The 22,102-nt window shown below is 38.6% G+C and overlaps 1 protein-coding gene across 2 annotated transcripts in view; it reads right to left on the bottom strand.

Moving 5' to 3' along the window:
* The window catches only part of LOC145981861 (endoplasmic reticulum metallopeptidase 1-like), a 99,862-nt gene that overhangs the window by 51,316 nt on the left and 26,444 nt on the right, over positions 1–22,102 (bottom strand). For both annotated transcript variants that reach the window (XM_083115311.1, XM_083115312.1), the window contains exons 3-6: positions 18,958–19,085; positions 11,943–12,074; positions 8,127–8,247; positions 1,693–1,995 (exon numbers count right to left, since the gene is read on the bottom strand). In XM_083115311.1, coding sequence (XP_082971437.1) covers positions 1,693–1,995; positions 8,127–8,247; positions 11,943–12,074; positions 18,958–19,085 — 684 coding nt within the window. The remainder of the gene's footprint in view (positions 1–1,692; positions 1,996–8,126; positions 8,248–11,942; positions 12,075–18,957; positions 19,086–22,102) is intronic.

Genomic DNA, 22,102 nt, shown 5'->3' with positions numbered 1-22,102 from the left:
GATTTTCCTGAGTGGCCACCGCAGTCTCCAGACCTGACACCAATGAATTTCTTCCTTTGCGGTCATTCAGAGATGCGCGTCTACCTCGGTGATAACGCGTGCCCACACATGGCAAAAAGAACCTGTGCAAAGGTGGAGGATTGTGGCTGGGAGAAACTCCCCCACCCAGCGTTTTCATCAGATCTTGCACCAACAGACCACTGTCTTTTTCGCAGTCTTCACAACCACCTGTCGGGGAAAACACTGCAAGATGAAGATGATGTGCGACAAACATTGACCCAGTTCTTTGCCTCCAAAACTGATGACCACTTTCAGCGGGAGTTTCAACAACTGGTTGGCAGGTGGCAGAGTGTTGTGGAGTCCGATGGAGACTATTGTCCTGACTAACAGTAGTGTTCCAGGCAAGTTATCGTTCTTTTTCTCACAGTGCAAAAATACGACATTACTTATGGGATGACCTGATACGTACATGTTATACACAGTGATATAGTGAAAACATGCATGGTTTAATGTTGGCTGTCCAAATTATTCCCTGCATAATATGCATCACAGTTTTGGGGACAAAAATTTTGGAAAAAAGTGTGCAGTGTAGTAAACCTATTATTTAAAAATTATATGTTCTTAGAATCCTGCAGGACTTTTAAAATGTACTGTATACGCATTAAACACTGCATTTTAGATTCACTGAAACATACGAGTGGGGTAACCAAAATCGGCCAATATTTGATTTTTGATTTGATTGGGTTTATATTACTTTGCTTTTCTGCCACTTTTGATTAATTGCAAAGAGAACCCATGGCCAGGCTGGAATTTGAAACCGGGACCCCTGTTGTGCTAACAACTCCACTATGGTCCCATTATTTGAATTTGGGACACTAGTTCAGTGTAATTAAAGTTAAGTAAACGTAAATATGAATGAATTGTATCAGCCATATCAGTTTGGCTTCAAAAGCGGTAAATGAAATAAAATTTTGGTGTTATAGCAGTGAATAATCACATCAAAAGTGCTATATAAAATTACATTTTGGTTTTAAAATTGTAAATATAATCCCAAATTTGCACATTTATGTAGTTACCAGAGTATTAAGTTTATTCCTGTGTAAAGGGGTCCATTTTTACTTCTCAAATATTTACAGCATAATTAATCAATTTTCCGTGAATTGCATAACTCACAGGATACTTCAGACTTCAGAAAGTGTCTTGTCGGTATATAAACGGTAAATGTCATGTTTAAGAGTACATTCCGCATTTTGCAGTTCATTTTGCATTATTTCGTGACAAAACAGGGTAGAAAAATGCACCTCACACCTTTCAGAAACATGAAAAATGAACATTACAGCATGTTATTTCATATTTCGTGTTTTCGTCAAAAATGAAATTTGCATGCCTCTAGCAATGCGTAATGTGAAGGGAATGAATGATAGGGTAGCTATTTAATGTTGTTATCAATTTTAAATGCTGAAATATTTTTTAAAAAGGATGAGGATGTAGATATGAAGGGACTGCTGTTTTTTTATGACTTAGTAATGCATAGAAAAAGTGAAGGAAGAATACAGAAACAGCTTGGTAGGTGAACAAAATCCAATACAGAAAACTTTAAAGTTATAGCTTTTTAGAAACCTGCAGGACTTTTAACCCCTTACAACACACTGTATTATGCTGAGACAGGAGGAAAAATGTTCAGAAATTTACCTGAATTGGCCACTTGGCTGCCTTTAAACACAGAATATAACGAAAGAAGAACTGTTCCAATATTGAGAACGTAGCCCATCGTTTCTGAATACGCAACAATATAGAAGCCAAGTACGTCGTAGAAAACCATCCTTCCGCTGCTGTGCAAACTGGTGTTCACCAGAATGGGCGACGAAGCCAAGTGCTTGGCTAATGCCAGAATGTTGTCCCCTGCATGCTGAAATGTGCCCAGCGGAATGAAGTCCATGTTGTCATATCTTGTGTGGTAAACATATCCATTCCTTGCATTTGCAAAATCTATACCTGAAATAAAAAGAAACTGAATAATAATTGTGAAAGAGTACGCAAATAGTTCATGCATACGTTTACTATAAGTAGCATAACACAAGAATAACTTATACATTTCATTTACTATTTAATATGTTAAAGAGCATATTATTTCTCAATACAAGAGGTGATCTTTCACAAACTTCTCAGACTCAATGTACAGGGTGACAATTAATGACCTATATGAAATAAAACCGTCATAATTTCTGAATGGTTCGCGTGATGACGTCCAAACTGTGTGGCTGGCTACAGGGCATGATGGGAATTCGTATGCGTATGCGCACGCAACGTGTTGATGTCGGCCATTTGCAAGTGAAAATGTCCTGGAGGAGTATTTTGGGGACTGCATTCTGGCTCTGGGGTACCCAGAGGCCACTGGAAGGAGGCTATGTTAAGGACAAGGTGTACAGAAATAACCCCAAAACCATTGCCGAGCTGAAAACTGCCATTCAGGAGGTCATCGATGTTTCGACACTTCAGCGGGTCATGCAGAATTTTGCTGTTCGTCTGCCCCACATCATCGCCAGAGATGGCAGACATATCGAACGTGTCATAACATAAATCCGAATGTCTGTAGTGCAGTTTACATGCGCAATACAGTTTGTGTACTACGTGGTTTGTCACTAATTTCCGTTTTATTTCATATAGTTCACTAATTATCACCCTGTAGTTGAAAGAAGGAATCAGTAAAACCTGTATGCTTGAGATGTTGGTTAAATGACATCTCACAATAACAAATAATGTGCTATTCAAGATATTAACTATTAAATAAAATGTATTTTCCAGAACATGGAGCAAGACAGTTTCTTGTCACAGGTAAATTATACTCTGAAAGTACAGACAATAACTTACAAATTTTTGCATGCATGTAATAAATTGTACATTTTACAAAACAAATTAAAATTAAAATTTAAAAAAATTGTAATAGCTTGTAATAAAATATGCATAATAAATACTCTTTCATGGAGTTAAAAATCTAGTAGACACAAAAAATAACAAAAATAAGCATATTACTTTTTATAAGTGTTTAAATAATAAAATAATACGTTGGCATTAGGTATAAGCTATGCGTAGGGGCAGGGTCATTCCATGTCAAATCAACCATTTTTAAAATATTTGGTTGCATGAACATTTTAGAAAAAAATAATTTTTAGTACATAGGTTTGTAAATGTTTCTAGATATCAAAACCAATGTTAAAAAAAAAAAAAAAACTATTGTCTTTAGTTCTCCTGGGGCAGCCATTTTTCCAACATGGCGCATGGCTTTTTTTGCTCATGTAGCAGTCCACAGAAACCTTAATATCTCAGAAACCGTTAGAGCTAGAGACCTGAAACAAAATTCATTTTGTAGCTAATGAAGCATACTTTCTATGATATTCAAGTATGATTTGCTAAAAATTGCATCGTATTAGGGTGAAGATTGGGGTTACAATAGTTAGAAAATTGGATTTTTAAGCCTGATTTTTTCAATGAAGGGGTTTAGTCTAAGGCTTGAATTATTCTTGTATGTGTAGACCTACCTGCAGGGTGTCTGTAAATAAAATATCAGTGCTTAGAAATGCACCCCTTTTTACAGCATGGGCTCAAACATGGCCGTTCATTGAATTTTGAGAAAAATTCTGAAATTTGGCACAAAGGAAGCCCTGCATGAACCTAACTCACAGTAAAAATCTCAACTTTTAGATTCAACTCGTTTTGGTCAATATGAGGTAACGAATGTGACCTAATTTCTGACGTTGCAAGTAAGGTTAAGCTACATCCCATACTTAGAATAATGAAGTCTTTTCTTTTTCTTTTATAAAATTGGGTTAAAAAAGCCTCAGAAAATATATTAACATAGTATTTTAATACGAGGGTCATCCAGAAAATAAAGACAGTTTGCTTATACAAAATGAAAACACAATATTTATTGGAAAAAAGCAATTCTGTTACATACCTGAAGCTTCCTTCACTTCACTACATAATCACCTCCTACATTTATACTAGGGATGGGCCGATATGAAATTTTGGCCGATACCGATAAAGTACCGATATAAAATTAGAAATTGTCCTTGAAGAACCTGAAATGTTCATTGATCTCCTTAATAAATGTGTGTTTTGAGGTGACTGCAGTGCAAGAGAAGCTAAATATTTAGACATTTACTTTTTAGAAAGAAGAGCATGGAATTATACATAAAAATTACAACAAAATGGCAGAATTTTGCACTAAATTAAGATATTTATCAATATATCGGATCGATAAAATAATCGGTAATTTTACCGATAAACCGACACACCGATATGCCTATATCGGCCGATACCGATAGAGTACCGATTAATCGGTCCCATCCCTAATTTAAACATTTGTCGTATCTGGGCACGAGCTTCAGAATTCCCATATTATACTCTTCTGCCGCCAGTTCATTACCTTTTGGTCCCAAGCGTCTCGATTGAGATACCCAAATGTAACCCTCGCGGTCCCAAGCATCTCGGTCGAGACGCTGTGTCAAGGTCGTAGTTTTTATGTTATAACTTTTCCATTTTTGGCTAGAATTTCAATTTTTTAATATATATATTGTTCCTAACACTTGTATTTAACAGAAATGTTTCTTGCACCTTTTTTTTTCTTCATGAAAATGGAGGGGAAAAGGCGGGAAAAGGGGCATCTCTTTTGTCTCTCTTCAAGGGAAAATTTTTGCCGACAAAGGAAGACGAGCTTTGTTGTTCTAAAGCAATGCTTTTCACTCCCACCTGGTAACTGCATTCAAAGGAAGCTTGTTTATCAGTATCCGATGTCAAAATGAAAGTTTTCTGTTAGGGCGCAAGCAGGGGGTGGTGGTGGGGGAAGACTGGTTGTTGAATCTGCGTTGTGAGAATGGAATTTCGAAGTGCGCTGAAGGAAACTTTTGTTTTTTAGCACAAGTGTCCACACGTTGCAACCCTGCATTGTCTAAAAATAGAATTTCAAGCAGCTGCAAGAATCGGCGCTCATTTTTCATTGTGTTCTAGCTTTTCATCCGTGAAAGTTGTGCGTAGGTGTGTCGTTTTGTGCCCAAGTGTGAGGACATTTTTTGAGTGAAGTGACAATTTTTGAAAATTATTTTGGGGGTTTCCTCCCTTCCCCCTCCATATATACGCCGATTTTGCATAAATTTTGCATTTTGTGAATTTTGACATTTTGATATTCTTTTTTTGGGAGGGGGCGGGGGAAACACCATTTTTTTAAAAAAAAAAGTATTTTTGAGGGGATTTCCCCCCTTTCCCCTCCATATGTACGCCGAATGTGCATAAATTATATATTGTCTGAATCTGTGATTCATTCTGCGTACAACGGTATATCTTTCATATCTGTAGGGCATTTAGTTTCTGAGCTATAGTCATTTCAATGTAACTCTGCAGTTCGCTCAATTCTGAAGCTTGAGACAGTGGCGTACAAGCATTTTTTTGCAGGGGTACAACTTGCTTAATATTGGTCATATGACAATGATGAAAATATTTTTCTGTTTCTTACATGCCAGTGATAATTTCTATGTGCATTTTGAACTTTTCATATCCTTTTTTTTTGGGGCAGCGGGGGGAGAAACCCCTTATTTTCTTTAAACATATATATTTTTCACGAGATTTCCCCCCTTTCCCCCTCCATATGCACGCCGAATGTGCATAAATTATATATCGTCTGAATCTGTGAATCATTCTGCGTACAACGGTATATCGTTCATATCTCCAGGGCAAATAGTCTCTGAGCTAAAGTAATTTCAAGGTACCGCTGCATTTTGAAGCTTGAATCAGTGGCGTGCCTACCATTCCTTAGGAGCTACAACTCACGTTACATTGGTCATATGATGATAATGGAAATATTTATGTGTTCCTTACATGTCAGCGATCATTTCCATGTGCCCGTCGACACTGTCATGTATTTTTTCTTGGGGGGGAGGTGGGACCCCATTTTTCCCTCGAAATTTTGGAATTTTGAGAGTTAGCCCCCTCTCCACCGCCACATATACGCTGAATTTGCATAAATTTCATATAGTCTGAATCTCTGGTTCATTCTGCGTACAACGGTATATCACTCTTCTCTCTAGGACAATTATCCTCCGATCTACACTCATTTAATTGAAACACTGCATTTTGCTCAAAATCGGCTTGGGACCAAGGGGGTTACATGTGAAAATGGCCTTGGGACTCAAAAGGTAAGCCAGGTGGGCACTGCATTCTCCAACTCTTCATCACTTCCAAAACTGCCCAGAAACTCTTTCATCTTAGGGAAAAGGTGGAAATCGCTAGGAGCAAGGTCTAAACTATAGGGTGGATGATCAAAAATTTCCCATCCGAATTGATCCAGCAATTCTTGAGTTGCACTAGCAGTGTGAGGGCGGGCATTGTCATGCAGAAGCACAATTCCTCCAGAAAGCATTCCTCGCTTCCTGTTTTGGATGACTCGCCGTAGATTTCTTCAGAGTCTCACAATAACGATTTGCATTGATCGTAGTGCCTTTTGGTGGAAATGTGCGAGCGGTCTTTTGTTTGAATGCAGTGACCACCTGGCATGTTTAAATGTAGGAGGTGATTATGTAGAGAAGTGAAGGAAGCTTCAGGTATGTATCAGAATTGTTTTTTCCAATAAATATTGTGTTTTTCATTTTGTATAACCAAACGGTCTTTATTTTCTGGATGACCCTTGTATTTAGACATTTACTTTTTTAAACAGTTGGGCCTGGAGATTAGCCATTGAATTATAACAAAATTGCAGAAATTTGCACTAAATAATAAGATATTTATAGATATATCGAATTGGTAAAATAATTGGTAATTTTATCGATAAACCAACCCAATATCAACTTGGTCCAAGTCAAAAGTAAAATAAAGAAATGGTACCAAAATGAATGCAGGAAAAAACAAGTATACATTCTGATCTTCTATGTGCCCTCAGTGTAACAAAAGACACCAATTTAATTAAGAATTATTCACACACTCAATACAAAATTGTTAACAGATACTTTATAAGGGTTATGTATTACTTATTTTCATGACACAAAAAACAATGCTGTCCTATTGCATATGGAATGTATTGTTATACCTCAATAGATTGAAGGCATCTATTTCTGAAAGGTTTTCAATTTATTATATTCATTTCACAAGCTGTGGAGTTTATCTTGAGAGTCATGTACAAATTTAACTTTTATAATACAACCTCTGACAATAAAGTTTGGTGAATGATCCTGAATATCGAAAGTAGACAAATTCTTAATGAAACCTACCTTACTGTCCTTCGAAGTAGTCCCCTCCCATGGATATGCACCGTTGAGAATGGCTGAACATGTCCTGGAAACTTTTAGAAAAGTCTTCTTTCGGGATGGTGTTCAAGACCCTCGTCACGTTCCGTTGGATGTCCGGAATATCCTCAAATCTCTGACCTTTCAAAGCGATTTTGAGGCGTGGGAAGAGAAAGAAATCTGGAGGATTGAGATCCAAATTTCTTGCAATGCATTGCTACAGAGGATGAGAGCTGGTGTGTGAGGTACGACCCTGAAACGAAACGCCAAAGCATGGAATGGCGTTCTCCTGCATCACCCCGTCCGAAGAAGGTCAAGGCGTAAAAATCATGCATCAACACGATGCTTATCACTTTCTTTGACAGTGATAGCATGATCCACCAGGAATTCCTGCCGGAGGGAACAACAATTTTTCCACCTTGGCTTTCTTCCGACGGGGTGATGCAGGAGAACGCCATTCCATGCTTTGGCGTTTCGTTTCAGGGTCGTACCTCACACACCAGCTCTCATCCTCTGTAGCAATGCATTGCAAGAAATTTGGATCTCAATCCTCCAGATTTCTTTCTCTTCCCACGCCTCAAAATCACTTTGAAAGGTCAGAGATTTGAGGATATTCCGGACATCCAACGGAACGTGACGAGGGTCTTGAACACCATCCCGAAAGAAGACTTTTCTAAAAGTTTCCAGGACATGTTCAGCCATTCTCAACGGTGCATAGAAATGGGAGGGGACTACTTCGAAGGACAGTAAGGTAGGTTTCATTTAGAATTTGTCTACTTTCGATATTCAGGATCATTCACCAAACTTTATTGTCAGAGGTTGTATATTGAATGGAAAGGTTAATAATTTGCACACCTGGCACATGACCAAAGTCACGAAAAATTCTGAAGTCTGTGTCTGATGGGACAATGCCGCTCTGGAATATTTCTTCTGCCATAACCATTGCATGTGGGTGTGGGACTGACTCAGCATATGCCTAAAATAGATGTATGTACACTTTTAAGGATTCTCACAGATTTTTCATGATTAATATGTGAAAGTGTCCTTGAACCTCAATTTTGGAAAATTAAATGCAATGCTGTAACTTTATCCTATCCTATGAGTCAGAGAATCTAAAATTGTCACTTGCATAGAAATTCAAGTATTATACATAATTAAGTTAGACAGTAGAAGGCATTTTACTTATTATTCATTTATTTTAACTTTTTCATTTAATTGTGTTTTCTATTGTGCCCCTGTGACACCAAAAAACAATTAATTTCTCCAACTGTTACATTTTCTCCTAAACTCCACTAGAATATTCAAATTACATTCACTCTTTGCCTTTCATCATTTGACAATTCACAGAAAATAAAATTAAATTCTTGTTAAGTGAAGAGGCAGTGTTTTGTCTGCGACACAAAATTGTTCAGTAAATCTAGGAAAATATTTTAAGGGTAGTTATGTTTAGTCAACAGTGTTAAGATTCATATTTCATTGCACAGAAACTGTAAGAAAAATGTTGATAAACAATCAGTAGAATAGTTACTACAGAGCATTCCCTGACATTCGCTACGAGACTCGGCGGCAGGCAGCCCGGCTTCAGCGCTTGTCTTTCCCAACGAACGGTGTCTGCGACAGTCGCTAGTCTGCTATTAAAATTACAGTTTTCTTATTGTGTACTAACCTTGACTACAGAAGGTGTTGAAAATGATGTCCCTCTGCTGCAACACATTCCTGGCATCTCCGAAGGAAATTGGCATTTACACGTGCAAGTTCGTCTACTGTAATTTGCCCGATTTCTCGTACAATACTCTCTTTTAACTCACGGATGGTGTGCAGATTGTCTTTGTATACTTTATTTTTTTAAATTTCCCCATTTATCTTTCCACTTTTATTAAGAACTGACCCTGTTACTCTAAACTTTTTACGAGGTTTAATATAGTGGTCCTATGTGGAACGGGAACACCAGGAAATTTCACTGGAAAACGTCGTCGCACTTCTCCACAATCCCTCTTTCCGAAGTAACACTCGACAAGATAAATCCTTTGTTGTAATGTAAACTTTTGTCGTGCCATATTAAGCCACAATCTTCAACACACGGACACGACACAACACAACTTCCGAGGGAGGATTATACTGGCGTCAGTCTGCAATGTCAACAGAAAGGGGAAGAGAGGGAAGGCAGGGAGAGCGAAAAAAACAGACTGTAGCGTGTGACTGTCGCGGTTCCCGTTCACCGGGAAAGACAAGCGATGATGCTGGGCCGCTTGCCGCTGAGTCTCATAGCGAACGTCAAGGAATGCTCTGTATAATATCAAAAATGTAGTCCGCATGTTCCACCCATGTAAATGGAATGTTCCATATTTATAATGACAAAATCCCATGATAGAAGATAAGAAAAAGTAATGAAAACAAATATGATCAAAAAATTTGCAGACTGTCTGTGAAAGCAGTGACAGTTCAGTTAATACTAATACACAATGCAGACTATGTACTTTTGTGACTGGAATTGTAGATTGTTCTCAACGTACTGAAGCTCTGTATATGGTACATAATGATTTCTATCTCCTCCTCACAACATTTTTTTAAAAAATGGATACAAATGTTTATTTTCACACAGAGTCACCTGTGACCTTTCTTCTACGCAGTCCAAAATTTTTGGTAGGAGACTAGTGTCACCACTCACCCTGGTGGACAGAGCGAATATGTCTTCAATGTGTACGGAGCTTCTACGGTGGCTACGTCTGAGTTCCCCTGAAGATGGTTCCAAAAAGTGGCATGTTTCGGGACTGTTTGTTGTGTATCCGTGGAGCATGAATGCCACTGTCCATGGCCGTAGGCAGGAAAAAATTTCGGGGGGGGGGGGGGGGGGGGGGTTCATCCATAATTGTTCCCATGGGCGTCGCCAGAAATTTGAATAATAGAAATAATAACAATAATTGTATAATAATAATTAAAATTTCATAATAATAAAACAATTTTATTCCATAATAATAATACTAATAATAATTATTATTATATTATTGTTATATCCTTGAGGGGGCTTACTCAATCCAGTGAATATCCAGCACAAGTTGTTTTTTTTGTTTTTTTAACGTTTCATACAGTGTGTACTGAAATGCACAATTATTATACTTCGTCATTAAACTTTAGATACCTTCAAGAGAAAAGCTTTAAAAGTTAGATGGAAATTTTAGTCATAAAGTTTTTGTTGTTTGAATTTAAAATTAAATTTTTGGAATTTTGAAAAGTGTGGAACCAGTTATTCTTTATAAAAACTTAGCCTGGTGCATGGATTGTAACCTCAATCGCGAACGTAACGCGCTACAAAACTGGAGATCTTAGGTTTGAACTCCTATCAAGGGGGATTTTCGAGTTTATCGGACAGGGAATTTAAAAGCTGGAAAGGGAATTTTGGGACAATCATAAGGGAATCTTCAGTCTATATTCCTTGTGACGCAGGAGCAACACTGGAAAGATGACAACAGAAGTGATAATGGAGGGGTCGCGGGTGGGCTACGATTCTGAGAATAAATCCTGTTTCACTCAAGTTTCAGAATTCCAAATGTATGAAAATTCTAGCTCGATCGTTTCAACATTGTCTCCATGTATATTTGTGATGATTCGAAAAAAAAATAATTGAAAATTTGTTACAGATTTTAGGTCTGAACTTCCATTAATCCAACATGTCAGAAGTTTCGGGGGGGGTTTGAACCCTAGAAACCCCCCCTCTAAATACGGCCATGCCACTGTCTGAGGTAATGCACACATTTTTGCTTTAGAATCTAGCATATGTTCATAAAACGCATCACAGAAAGTCCACAAATGTGCCAGTCAGTGGACCCGTGTAAAATATTGTAGAACTAGAAAACAAGTTTTGGCTATCAAGCCTATTATTATAATATTTGTGAAATACAGAATGAGCCTTCTTATTTCAGTAATGTTACGCTATCATTCACTGTGGTAATATTATTATTATTATAAATGTACGAGTACTGTACTAAACTGTACTGTATAATTGTAATAAAAAGGCCCCCCCCCCCCCCATGGGCAACTTTTATAAATATTTTATAGACTTAGGATCAGGTGGACCTTTGGCCACAACTAGGGCAGCTGTTTTAAAATTTTCCTCTCCTTTTAAAAAAACACTATCACGTTCTAAAATCTGAAAAATGCCAGCTTAAAATTGTTTCTAGAGCGTTGACATGAATTTTTGTGTAGTATGCTTTCACTGTTATGGAGATATTATCAAGAGTTTAATATACTTCGGTAATCACGAAACTACTGGCCCCCGTGGTGTAGTGGTTAGAACATTGCGCTATGCCGCCAGGGGTGCCAAAAGTGGCACAAGAAGCGAAGTAAAATAAAGCAAATCAATCAATCATGAAACTATTGAAAATATATAGAAAACAACAAAAGCAAACCACACATAAATTCACGTCAGTGTACTACAAGGAATTCTAAGCTCATGTAATTTTTCAGATTTTGGAACGTGTTAGAGGTTTTTTGAAAGACGAGGAAAATTTGAAAACAACTGCCCTGTCGGCGACCAAAGGGTCCAGCCGAGAATTTAAGCTTTACGTCAAATCCTGGGGATGTGTAACAAAAGAAGTTATTTAAAAGGAGGATATGATAAAATGAAGGTTAAGAACCACTGCTTTGAAAATAACAATGATACAGAATACATACTGAAATAAGCCACGGATGTCTTGGTCCAGCCTGGAACAAAATTTCTCTTCCACCGGCTCCACAGGCTTCAAGGTTAATAAATGCCTTTACCTCTCTTGCCCACTTGTGCTGGGTGATGAAACCATGGGAAGCCTTGGGAAGAAAAACAACACAATTACTCAATGCTACACTGGAATGATCAATTCTGGAGCCATAACAAAATGCACAATTTCAACAAAAAAAATAAATGGTGTACTATGTGAAAAGAGTTATTTTTTTAACATGGCTGGCAGTTTGGTTTGCAAAAGTGCCATTCAGTGTTGTTTAACTAAGTTTACACTTAGCAGCCAGCAGGTAGCTTTCTGTTGCATCAGTAAAATATGGGGAATTCATTATTGCTCATCCTAACCAGTGTACGAGCAATTACACATACAATTTCCTTGTCTATGTTGAAAACCTACATAATAGCAGTGGCGTAGCATGGGCATTTCGGGTGGGAACGCCAAGTCCAAAGGAAAGGTCGGCCCTTTTTTGGTTAATAATTTACTTATGGAATTAGTCGCCACAGGTGTTGTTTATTTGCCTGAAGTCAGCTGGGTTTGCAATAAAGCATCAACATCCATGCAGTTTTTAGCTAGAAAATTAGATGCCTCACTATGCAACAAATGTTTTGAATTCTGGTTTTTTATACCTTTCGGCATGACACAAATCATTATAAAACCTACCTGAATCACAAGCCTCTGGACAACAGTAGACGTCATTGTTGTGAATGATCCAACTAATGATTGATTTGGTTTATTTTACTTCGCTTTTCTGCCACTTTTGGTTAATCGCGAATATGAATATGAGTGATGATGATATTGATGAAGGGACACTCACAAAGAACACCCGTGCTCACCCCGGGATTCGAATCAGGGGCCTCTGTCGTCTTGGCGTGCTGTGCAAAACACTCTGACACGGAGGTCGGTGGATGATCCAACTACCGTACACTCCACTAACGTAACAGTGCCGATTAGTAATTCAGACCACTGTTTATTACATCTTGAGAATGTTGATAAACATTTTAAAATAATTTTGTCCAGAGACCATTCGATGTTAAGAGTTTTCAAATGAATGCTAAACATTTCCATTGACACAATATTAAGCAGTTACATAATAACGAAAAAATAATAACCTGCAAAACTATTATTTTTTTTTTATCAAGTGGTAGCAGCCACAGGCTGAACTTCTACCACGAGGACTTCAGCAACTTATTTGACAAAAACTGTGTTGATCTTTTAGTTTTTAATGCACATCGCTGTTCGTGCGATAAAATATACAATGCAGTGGCCATTAAGAAGTGCTATATTTCAGTTTGGTAAAGTTACGTCAGTCAATATTGCGTATTGTAGCAACACATAGCACGAGTGGCACGAGCGCGAAGAACCGGGTAGGAATTCTACCGCTGTCGTCTGCTTCAGAAGGCAGGAAGGGTCACGTGAACCAATCACGTAGCACAGCCCTCTGCTCCGTACGCTGGCGTAAGAGACAGCATTTGGGCACGTGCTTTAGAGATCCAAGCTTTCCCTCCAGAAAGGCAGCAAGTAATATAGGGTCCTTGTACACCGAACCTGCTCGGCGTCCGGCCAGGAAAGGCATTGAAAAAAAATGCTAGAACGAGTGTTGTTAGTGGAGCGTTGCAAGCGGATTGCGAAAAATAGCTATTATAATGCCATGAAGGTCAGACATATATGAAATTAGTCAAGATTTACTTTATATTTATAGCATTTACGCATTTTTGAAATTTTAAATCTGGGAACGCCGGGTATACGGGCATACTATAATGCTACGCCACTGCATAATAGTGAACTTTAGTAAATTTTACCTTTTAGTAAGAAATGGAAATGTACTATACCAAATCTGTTCTGGTTTACCAGAATAGACAATTAACGGAAACCAAATCATTAGATTTATATTATTATTATTAACAAACAATGTTAACATATAATGCAGATTTCAAAGTATGTGCAATACATTACAAATCAGGCATAACTAAATTCATAAATAAAAAGAAAAGAATATAAGCAGATATATAAATAACTCATTATTACTAATTCTTCACTTATTAACTTCTAATTAATTATACAATACTAATTACAATTAAACTCTATTAACCAACTTTTAACTGATCACATTCTATATACAAGTATATTAACAAAATTAACTACTGTCCTGGCTCCCAGAATGGGTTAACATAAATTCGAATGTGTATAATTTCACAAACAATATTGTACTACTATGTTTCTTTATAATTATTTTTGTATTATATATTGTATATTTTGAATAATAAACAAAAAAGAAAAGAGAAAAAGATGGGGGAACCATTTGAATGTAGAGAAAGTGACATCCTGGTTTATTTAAAGGCATCAGGACAGTAAGCGTGTGTGCGTATATGCGGGCCTACTTCAGGGGTCCCCCACCTTTTTTTTTTACCTATGTTGCTTCATACTGTTTTCTGAACCTAACATACACACACACATGCCTGCCACTAGCACATCTTCATCGAACAAACATGTCTCAGCTTGTGTTGAGGACTTTCAGATAGTTAAAATGACTTACCGTATTTACAGTTGTAACGACCCTGCGTGGTCGCCACATTTAACGACCCTGCGTGGTCCCCATATTATATTTTATTAAGAAGATTTGGATAAAGAATGCATGCTAGATGTCCCTGCAAGGCGTACGCTTTTAGTTTAAATGTGTTAACGGATCCACCTCTACGATAATTAGTTTCGCTTATTATTTGACCCTGCGTGGTCGCTGTATTCTGTAAACGCTAACGGATCCACCTCTATGTTTATTAGTTTCGCTTATTATTAGACCCTGCGTGGTTGTTATATTCAGTAAATGTTATTAATTTGTCATTTACACTGTTCAACTCGTTGTTTAGAATTGCAGAGTCCTGCGAGGCTCATTATAAATTGTATTGTCTGAATGCACACAGTTTTACTTTATATTAACGCGTGCATCTAGTGATTTTCCCACTAGTGTTTTCTTAATGTCACTTCTTGGATGTTTCTCAGTACGAAGGTTGCTATATGTAAAAAAATGAGTTAGCAACGTGTACTTGTAGTTAAAATTTTTACCACCAATGCACCGCCCCCGCGAGTATAAAGCCAGCGCAGCGAGGCCCGGAGCTCAGTTGGCTCCCTGATGTCAACAGGCAAACATCCAGGGTTAACTGGCCTCCCAGCCTGAGAACTAGAAGCCATCCCAGAAGGAAGAACGGAGAAAGAAGAAGAAGAGCCTAGCAGCAACCTACCTACCTGGTCCGCTTGCTTAGGCTGATAGGTGCCCAGGTTCTACCTGCCCGGCTTGTCTGGGAGCACCCGGACCTTCCTTTCTAACCTGCCGTCCCTTCATAGGAGACACCGGTTGGCTTGCCAATTCCCAGCTAACGCCGGGGGTGTCGCGGCATCCTTTAATCCTTTACCCTGCGCCCGTTATTCGGGAGTACAGATTGGTTTCGGCCAATTCCAGGCTGTGGTTGGGGTACTACGCACAACCTACTCTCTTTTACAGGGCAACCCGTGACGTCAGCGGCGACCAAGGCCCTTAATAAAATTAGGTCCCCATACTCCCCCTGGCGCCTCACAGCGAGGAATAAATTGGATGTTCCCTGCCCCCCCTTATCTCTTCGAGACCCAAGGTGGATAGGTAAAAGAACGTGCGTGGTACAGGTAAAAGCACGTGTGTGGTACAAGTAAATGCACGCGCGTAGTAAGGGTTTCAGGTAAAGACACGTGTGTAAGTGTGCAAACGGACACCCTTGTGTTGAGACTATAATAAACATATAAAAATATATATATTAAGCTGGTATAGTCTTTCCTTACACCCAGCAAGCCCTGAGATATTTCTGAGTCCATGTTCTACGGCTGACAAAAAGTTAGCTCCTATGGGTAGACTTTTGCCATCCTCCTAAGTGAAGTGTTTAGAGTGTGGTAATTGTGTGTAGGTGGGACGTTGCACAGTTCTATAATGTGCATGCGTGTATAATGTACGCCCTGGTTCTTTATGGAAGAAAAGCAACAAACAATTATATCTCGTATTCATTTTATAAAAAAGGCATGTGCGACTAACTCACATTGTTACAATACAATATAAGTACTTAAAAAAATACTATAAAAATGATTACTTACGGTTCGTGAGTATATGTTTTAGAGAAAACACAATGTTTCAAGACGTCAAACCTAAAAATGACCATAAAAAACATGTTTCCCATTACACTTTAAAACACCACCTCAAGCAATGTTGTCTACATGGTACATGAGGTTCATGCTTGGCAATGTGAGAAAGTGAGTTTTTATGCACAAAAAGGGCAGTTTTAACAAATACCTTTTTAAACCATGATCTTTTACTACCACCTTATTCCTTGCTTCTTTGTGTAAATTGACGTAGGCATTAAGTAATTCCGATTGCCAAGAAGTGCACCTGAGGAAGAGACCAGTTGCGTCTCGAAACGTTGTGTTTTCTATAAAACATACACTCATGAACCGTAAGTAATCATTTTTATAGTATTTTTTTTAAGTACTTACATTGTTCATAATTGGGAAAAAGACGTGGTAGTATATAAATACGGAGAAACTAGTACTCACTTTTATCCGCGAAGCTGTTTTTTCTTTTTCGATTAATTTCAGTGGCCACTGCCACCATCCTCGTTGGAACTTGCTGTACTGTTGCTTGGCGTGCGTCTTTTGTTCGTGGTTCTCTGGCTGCCGCTAGGTGCGCTGTTGTTAACTGTGCGTCTCAGTCTAGGTCGTCTGCTATTTCCGGGCGATAACTGTTGAGTAGGGGAATCCAAGTATGGTGCGCTTGCACGCTATCGATGTTTAGTTCGTGTGGGAAGTGCATTATGGCGTGTGTTTCCTTGATTTTGGTGTCTGCGAGCGTGTGGGCAGTGCATTTGACTTGAACCTTTTCAATTTTATGGCTATTGTATTTGATATGTTTAGCAAGACCAGTAGTGGGTTGGGCTTTTTTCGCATCTGTTAGGTGCTGTTGGATTCTTTCATTGACAGATATGGTGGACCTGCCGATGTAATGTGCCTTGCATTCACACTCTGCATTGTATACACCTGTGTTATCAAGGGGGGAGAGGAAGTACCATTTGTGTTTATCACTGACACACTGCCCACACGCTTTTAGACACCAAAATCAAGGAAACGCACACCATAATACACTTCCCGCACGAACTAAACATCGATAGCGGGCAAGTGCACCACACTTGGATTCCCCTACTACAACAGTTATCGCCCGGAAATAGCAGACGACACAAACCCAGATGCACAGTTAACAACAGCGCACCTAGCGGCAGCCGGAGAACCACGAACAAAAGATGCACACCAAGCAACAGTACAGCAAGTTCCAACGAGGATGGTGGCAGTGGCCACTGAAATTGATCGAAAAAGAAAAAACAGCTTCGTGGATAAAAGTGAGTACTAGTTTCTCCGTATTTATACTTATATTGTATTATATCTCATATATAATGCGCAGTACAATTCAGGTTCAAGAACTGGCTTTCTTAGTTGTAAGTTGTTAAGCTGTGCTATGCAGATCAAGAGGGAATGACATCATACCTATTCAATGAGTCACCTGTTGCTATATGGACCAAGAGGAGAATATCGTCTGGTGTGTATACAATGAGTCACCTGCCCCCTCTCCCTCAACTATGTTTAACATCCCAAAGCTGTCACTTCTTAACCACCCTGTTTATTCTGAAGTAGAAGAAAGCCAGATCAAAATTACGTTATGGATTTGCAGCACTCAGGAAGATATTTCCTATTACTTCCCGCCCGACAAATACTGCTGTGAATTCTCTCAGAATGGGGCCACTTTTCTCTGTGTTGCAAGACAAAGTGAAAAATCATGGAAAATGGCCATTTCACGTTTATAGTGTTCTTTTTTAAAAATAAATCCAACTTGGTAATATGTATTTGCATCTGTTGATATACACGTGTTATGCTCAGTGACAATGAAAACATGTGTGGCTTCATGTTGACTGTCCTAATTGTTCCATTCATAATATGCTCCACAGTTTTTGGAAGCAAAAATTTTGAAAAAAAAAAGGGTGCATTATCTGAGTAAATACGGTATTTACCATGTAAAATAGCTGTGACTTTCACAACAGTACCATATGTGGTGGCTAAAACGTGTGCGTAATCCTGTTTTCCCATTGGGTTTGCCTATTGAAATTATTGACGTACATCCCAGCATGACTCAATCCTGACTCCAAAATCTGATGTCACGCTACAAAATATAAACACATAAACATTCTTATTACCAAATGCCCTAAAAACCAGCTAGTCAAATAAAATGTTATTAATAAACATAAAACGAGATCAAGAAGTAATGTTCTTACAATTACAAGGTTAAAAGCCAAACCATCTCACACCTACACAGATCAAAATCATGGCTTTCAACTTAGTCACATAATTATTAGAAAATACAGGTTGGCGCATATTGTATCTACCAATTTGAGTTGACAACCCTGCCAAAATGCACATGTGGAATACATACATCTGTGCAGAGTTGGAAGTCAGGCTAATAGCATACCATGGAGCGTTGCCCAGTGCAGACGTGGATTGCCGCTGTGGAAGACTTCATCCAAACAAGCACCGGGCACTGTGCAGGTACAATGAAGACTGCCATGCACCTGTTCCCAAGACACACAGCATTCTGAGGAGGGTTACATAGGTAATGTTGTGAACCGTTTGTTACCAATACGTGCTTATTCTACAGGACATATTGAGACGCATGTCACAAAGCCTTCCCGCATCGCCTCGAACAGTGCATCCAAGCAGAAGGACAACATTTAGAGGATGTTATTTTCAAGGTGCACTTATGTTTTTATTGTACATAATATACACTGCATTACATGCCTGAGTGTGTATTTTTATTTCGTAATCACAGTCTTTCTGTTTTCATTTGAAGTTGGTAGATATAATATACACCACCCTGTACAACAACAAGCAGGCTGAAAAGTGTAAATTATACAGACCTGCAAAGGATTTTCTTCGGCTCCATTGAAGAGGAATATTATATTGTGTTCCAAGGGAGAGCTTGCTTGCGTCAACACATACAAAATTTCCAACATTATAGCACAGTGCATTCCATCATCACTTGCACCTGCGAAAGACAATTCAAGTGAGAAATTTCACATTGTTGATGCACTGGCATGCTAATTTGTGCTGAATCAATACTTCTGGTGCCCTTGGCCCTCTGCATCCCCTCTAGAAAGTTAAATATGTAAGAAGATTGTTGTTTATGAATGTTTCCCATTGTTTTTAGCTTGCCAAGATGTGTTATTCTGAAATAAAGTAAGTCTGTTACGTTAATGTTTAACCATACCATGAAACAGAACAGCCCGAAGGTTTTGGACAAGTGAATACCGTATTTACGCATGTATAGTGCGCGTACATGTATAATGCGCACTCTGGTTTTGGATGGGTAAAAGTGACAAAAAATTATATATCTCATATATAATATGCAGTACAATCCAGTTTCAAGAAATGGCTTTCTTAGTTGTAGGTTGTAAATCTGTTGCTATACTGATCAAGAGTGAATGACGTCATACCTATTCAATTGCTCATTCCTTTTTTTCCAAAATATAACTAACTAACTAACTCTCTAGCCTTCTTAAACCCGAAGGTTCATGGCTGCAGCAACACAGGCCTTCCATGTTTCCCTATCTTGAGCAAGATCTATATACTCTTTTCCATCCCTACCGATTTCCCTTAGGTCCATCTCAACGTTGTCCCTCCATCTTCGTCTTCCAAAATATATACTTTTTATTTCCGTGACTAATGTAACATTTATACAAGGCACATTCAGAACCTTCCAAATAGCAGGTAGTAGCACAAGATTTCTTCCATTAAGGAATTTACACACTCCATGTATGTCATATTATTTGTCCAGTAATACATTTTAATTTTTATTATCTTTTTCCTTATGTTTTCTTTCATCCAAAGTACCATAAAAATCAGAACGTTTCTTCATTTTTTGATGAACTTATTTCAACCGCATTTCACATTAGTGTCGTTATCTTGTATGGAATAATGTTTCCATATTCAGAAACTGCAGGATTCAAGCTTTACAATGATATATAACATGATAGAGTTCCGTAAACATGAAAAATCAATGCAAGTGTCCCAAAATCATGTTGGCTGTCTGAATTATTCCGTGCATAATAAGCACCACAGTTTTTGGGGGCAAAAATTTTGGAAAAAAAGTGCACATTATACATGAGTAAATACGGTATAGCACCCAACATGACATTACACAACAACAGCTATAATTGTACGTCATTAGGTTAGGAGTGTTAGTATTTGAGTTCATAGCAGTTTCCGACATGTACTTGCACTATTTTAGTGTACACACAAACGGTTTTTATCAATAAAAAGAGGCGAAAGTACTCAGAGATGACCGCTTTTTACTTACGTGGGCCATACTTTGGGATCAAATATCTTCATTAATTGTGTTTTCTGCATGCAGGAACCAATTTTATAGTATGTAAAACATCGAAATCTATCAGTTTTAAAAAAAATCAGTGTCATTCTCGAGGGGGTTAATGGCCCATCACTTCTTTCAACTTGACTTACTTGACTTAATTCCCATTGTTCCCTGTGGAACATAGGGCATCAACAAAGCATCTCCACCTGGTCCTACTGACGGCAATTCTCTTCACTGCATTCCAGCTCTTTCCTTCCTCCAAGGACTCAGCGTGAACAGATCTTCGCCACGTCTGTCTAGGCCTCCCTCTTTTCCTTCCCTGCGGGTTCCAGTCTAGTGCCTCTCTCTCGACAGCCTCATTTTCCTTCCTCATCGTATGCCCTATCAAATTCCATTTTCGCCGCTTTATTTGTATGGACACCTCGGTTTCTCCAGATTTTCTCCAAAGTTCTTGGTTTTGAATCACTTCTGGCCAAAAGATATTCAAAATTTTTCTCAGGCAGCGATTGATGAAGGTCTGTAATTTAGAGGTAATCGTTTTGTTACTTTCCATGTCTCAGACCCATACAACAGTACAGATTTAACATTACTTTGAAAAATACGAAGTTTGGTCTTCATAGATATCTTCTTGTTTTTCCATACTGGATAGAGCCTCACAAAGGTACCATTTGCTTTTTGGATTCGTTGAGAAACATCCTGTGCAGCCCCTCCGTCTTTTGCCACCACACTACCCAGGTAAGTAAAGCTATCCACATTTTCAATAATCTCTTCGCCAATATTAAACGGGTCTGTTTTTGTGGAGTTAATCCTCAGTGCCTTGGTCTTCTTGGAGTTAATCACAAGTCCTGCTTTTTTTGCACTTTCTATCAGATCTGCTAGTTTTGTTTGCATATCACCATGTGCTTCAGATAAGAAGCACAAATCGTCTGCAAAATCAAGGTCTTCTAGTCTGTTATTCAATCCCCATTGGATACCACGTCTTTTCCCTCCTATTACATTTCGCATCGCTGCATCGATCACGATCAGCAACATTGTAGGTGATAATATACAACCTTGCCTCACTCCAGACTGCACATCTATTGGTTCAGATACACGGCCTTCATGTATAACTCTACATGTATAATCACGATAAGTTTCTCGGATAAGATCAAGGATTCTTGTGGGTACTCCATATCGTTTCACTTCCTTCCACATTGCATTTCTGTTGACCGAGTCAAATGCTTTCTCGAAGTCAACGAAAACTGTATAGACGAGAGATGACCATTCTATACATTGCTCCAAAATTATCCGCAAGGTGTTAATTTGATCAATACAAGAGCGATTTGGTCAAAACCCTGCCTGTTCTCTTCTGAGTCTCAAGTTAACATGCTCCTTAATTCTGTTTAGGATAACTCTAGTGAAGATCTTACTCGGAATGGAGAGAAGTGCTATACCTCTCCAGTTGTCACACTTTGATGTATCACCTTTTTTCGGTAGCTTTACCAACAGGCCACTCCTCCAGTCCTTAGGCATCACTCCCTCTATCCATATCTTCTCAAATAAGGGCTGCAACATATTTGCTGTGGTGTTTATGTCACTTTTCATCACTTCCGGTGGCATGCTGTCGACACCAGCTGCTTTACAATTACGTACCTCTCTCAGAGCTTGTTTAATCTCTCCTACTGTTGGAACATCCGTCCTAATTCTTACACAGG

This window comes from Lepisma saccharinum, chromosome 30 (genome assembly GCF_977018435.1).
Source record: "Lepisma saccharinum chromosome 30, izLepSacc3.1, whole genome shotgun sequence".
Taxonomy (NCBI): Eukaryota; Metazoa; Arthropoda; class Insecta; order Zygentoma; family Lepismatidae; genus Lepisma; species Lepisma saccharinum.
This window is presented reverse-complemented; position numbering and strand designations above follow the sequence as displayed.